This window comes from Nicotiana tabacum, chromosome 4 (genome assembly GCF_000715075.1).
Source record: "Nicotiana tabacum cultivar K326 chromosome 4, ASM71507v2, whole genome shotgun sequence".
Lineage (NCBI taxonomy): Eukaryota > Viridiplantae > Streptophyta > Magnoliopsida > Solanales > Solanaceae > Nicotiana > Nicotiana tabacum.
This window is the reverse complement of record NC_134083.1, coordinates 47,802,374-47,804,856: the sequence shown is the minus strand read 5'-3', so window position 1 is coordinate 47,804,856 and position 2,483 is coordinate 47,802,374. Positions and strand designations below refer to the sequence as shown.

The 2,483-nt window shown below is 34.3% G+C and overlaps 1 protein-coding gene across 1 annotated transcript; it reads right to left on the bottom strand.

Annotated features, from left to right (window-relative positions):
* Positions 1 to 1,027: 1,027 nt before the first annotated feature.
* Positions 1,028 to 1,966, bottom strand: LOC107816366 (cysteine protease inhibitor 8). Its single transcript, XM_016642073.2, has one exon. It carries the CDS (start codon positions 1,949 to 1,951, stop codon positions 1,172 to 1,174), a length of 780 nt encoding a protein of 259 aa, XP_016497559.2. The 5' UTR covers positions 1,952 to 1,966; the 3' UTR covers positions 1,028 to 1,171.
* Positions 1,967 to 2,483: the final 517 nt, after the last annotated feature.

The window sequence follows — 2,483 nt, the reverse complement described above, 5'->3', positions numbered from 1 at the left end:
AAATCCAATCCAAATAAGTTCATATTGGATCGGATTTTTTAAGTTTTGTTTCGGATAAATCGGTTTGGATATTATGAATTTTCGATTTTGAGCGTATAAGTTGTGATGCTTCTACTTTTTACCAAAAATGAATATCCAAATGAAGCACTCATGCATGTTAAATTGCTTGAAAAATTTCTTATTCTTGCAGCAATCATCTAAATAAAACGTTCAAGTAATGAAATTATTATTTAGAAAAAATACAACAGAGACATTAATACGACCGATAAGAAGTAGCAAAAGTAAAATCATGTCCAAATAGAAAGTATTCTAACAATAACCTAGTAATTAATATTGAATATATGAGATAATATCTATGGGTGGGGTATTGAACTTATTACTATTGGCTGAATAATGGACTAAATATAAAGTACAAAAAGTTTAGATTTTCGGATATCCAAAATCCGAATTACCAAATCCAATATCCAATCCGAAATTCAAAAATATTAAAAATTAAATCCAAAATTCAATCCGTAATCCGAAAATCCAAACAAAAATCCAAAAAATTCGAATTTCGGTTTGATTTAAAATTTTCCCAAACTATGCCCACCCCTATCCCGAGTGGATGAAATAATCTATAGTCAAGCATTGTATTTCTTAAACATAAAGGATCAGTCATAACCGCAAATACAAATTAAATTCTTATTAGAATATATAAAGGCTATGAAAAATGCGCGCATGCATCTTGTGTATTCCGTTTTGTTTGCAAACCTATCCGACAACACTAGAGTATTTCAATATCATTAATTAGTATGGCAGAGCTACACGTTAGGCTAAGGGCGTCAATTGATACCTTTTTACTGTAATATTACATTATATAACGAGGTTAAATTTTTTATTTTACCTATATAAACTATATATGTTGGAACTCCTTAATTTTTTCATGTTAACTTTATATTGACACCCTGAAATTTCTAGTTCCCTCATGTGGAAATGTAGAGAGACGGTTAATTATATCGAAGCGTGGATTATTAATTAATTCTTCAGATAATATAAAAGCCTAGCTTCTTTATTCATATGCTTCATAAACAGCATTTACACAGAGCGAAAGATCAAACATCGATCTAAGACAAGGGATAGATTTATCCACATTATTTAGAAAGCCAGGTTAAGACATAGCAGGTTAGGTTAATTATCCATCAGTCTTCTGGAATTTCCTGAAGAAAACCATAAAAGGCTGGTTGGTGAGAGCCAGACGCCTATATCCGAAATGGTCAGTCACGCCGACATCTAAACAATCAACGGGGTGGCACATTGGACACAAAACTTTATCAGGACAATACCTTAACTTGTAGAAAGGTGCTGTATTTGTTACTTTCTCAATCTTAAACCAGCTGTTTATTGTTTCGGGTCCTGGATTTCCTAGAGTTCCACCGGTTACCACAAACCTAACCCCTCGTGCAGTTAAGTCGGGATCACCAACTTTCCAAACAGTTTCATTAACACAGAGTCGTGACGTTGGAACAGAGAACATAATATTAATGTTATTAGTTTCACGTACGACATTAAAAGGTGGGGGACCGGGGTGAGTGGTAAAGAATTTCACGGGCATGCCTGGTCGGGTGTCCCTCCCATGCTGGACTACGCCGTTTGGACATTTGGTGTTTCCAAGATTGGTTAAGTATACGCCGCCGCCGCCGCTTCCCCAGATAGCGGAGATAATGTGGTACTTTTCGCCGATCTGGAGCGGTTCGCCATCTATGTCTAGCACTTCGGGGAGTACAGGGATAGGGAAACCCTTGCCATCAGCAGTAGTGGTGGGAAGGACAATGGGATTAGTGGAAGTGAAAGATGATGAAAAGACCACAAAGGGAAGCAAAGAGAGAGTAGTTGAAAGCAAGAGGAAGCTGAAAATAAAGGATTTCATGTTTACCCAAGGAGGGTGTTGCGTATTGTTTGATATGCAGTCCATTATTATTGAAGCTTGAATTTTATAGAGGGATAAGATGAAATTGTACTTGCTATAGTTGCATGGATAGTCCTTCAAATTGGCACGTTTAAAATGTGCATTTTGTTTTTTAGTAGTCTCTATGTCGTACATTATCGGTTCATTATGATTGAAAACGATAAAAATCAAATGCTCTTATCTCTTTTAATTTATGTGGTGCACGGTATTTGATTTATTAGAGGGAAAAAAATCTTGGCATTAACAAAGAAAAAAGACACTTTAAATTTTTGTGTAAGACATGCCACAGTAACTTCTGTAACTATAAAATTATATTATTAATGTTAAAACGTAAAGCTAAATGTTAAATTATTTTTAAATATATAAATATTTTTTTTATGAAATAGACTAATATGAAGAGAGCATAAAAATTGGAATAGGGGGTAATATTTTAAGAGCCAAACATTTTCTTAGTTACTGCAGCTTTAAACATTTTGTAGCACACTTTTTATATAATCTCCAAAAATGGGCGTACTTCCGTTCCAATTTATGTGAACCT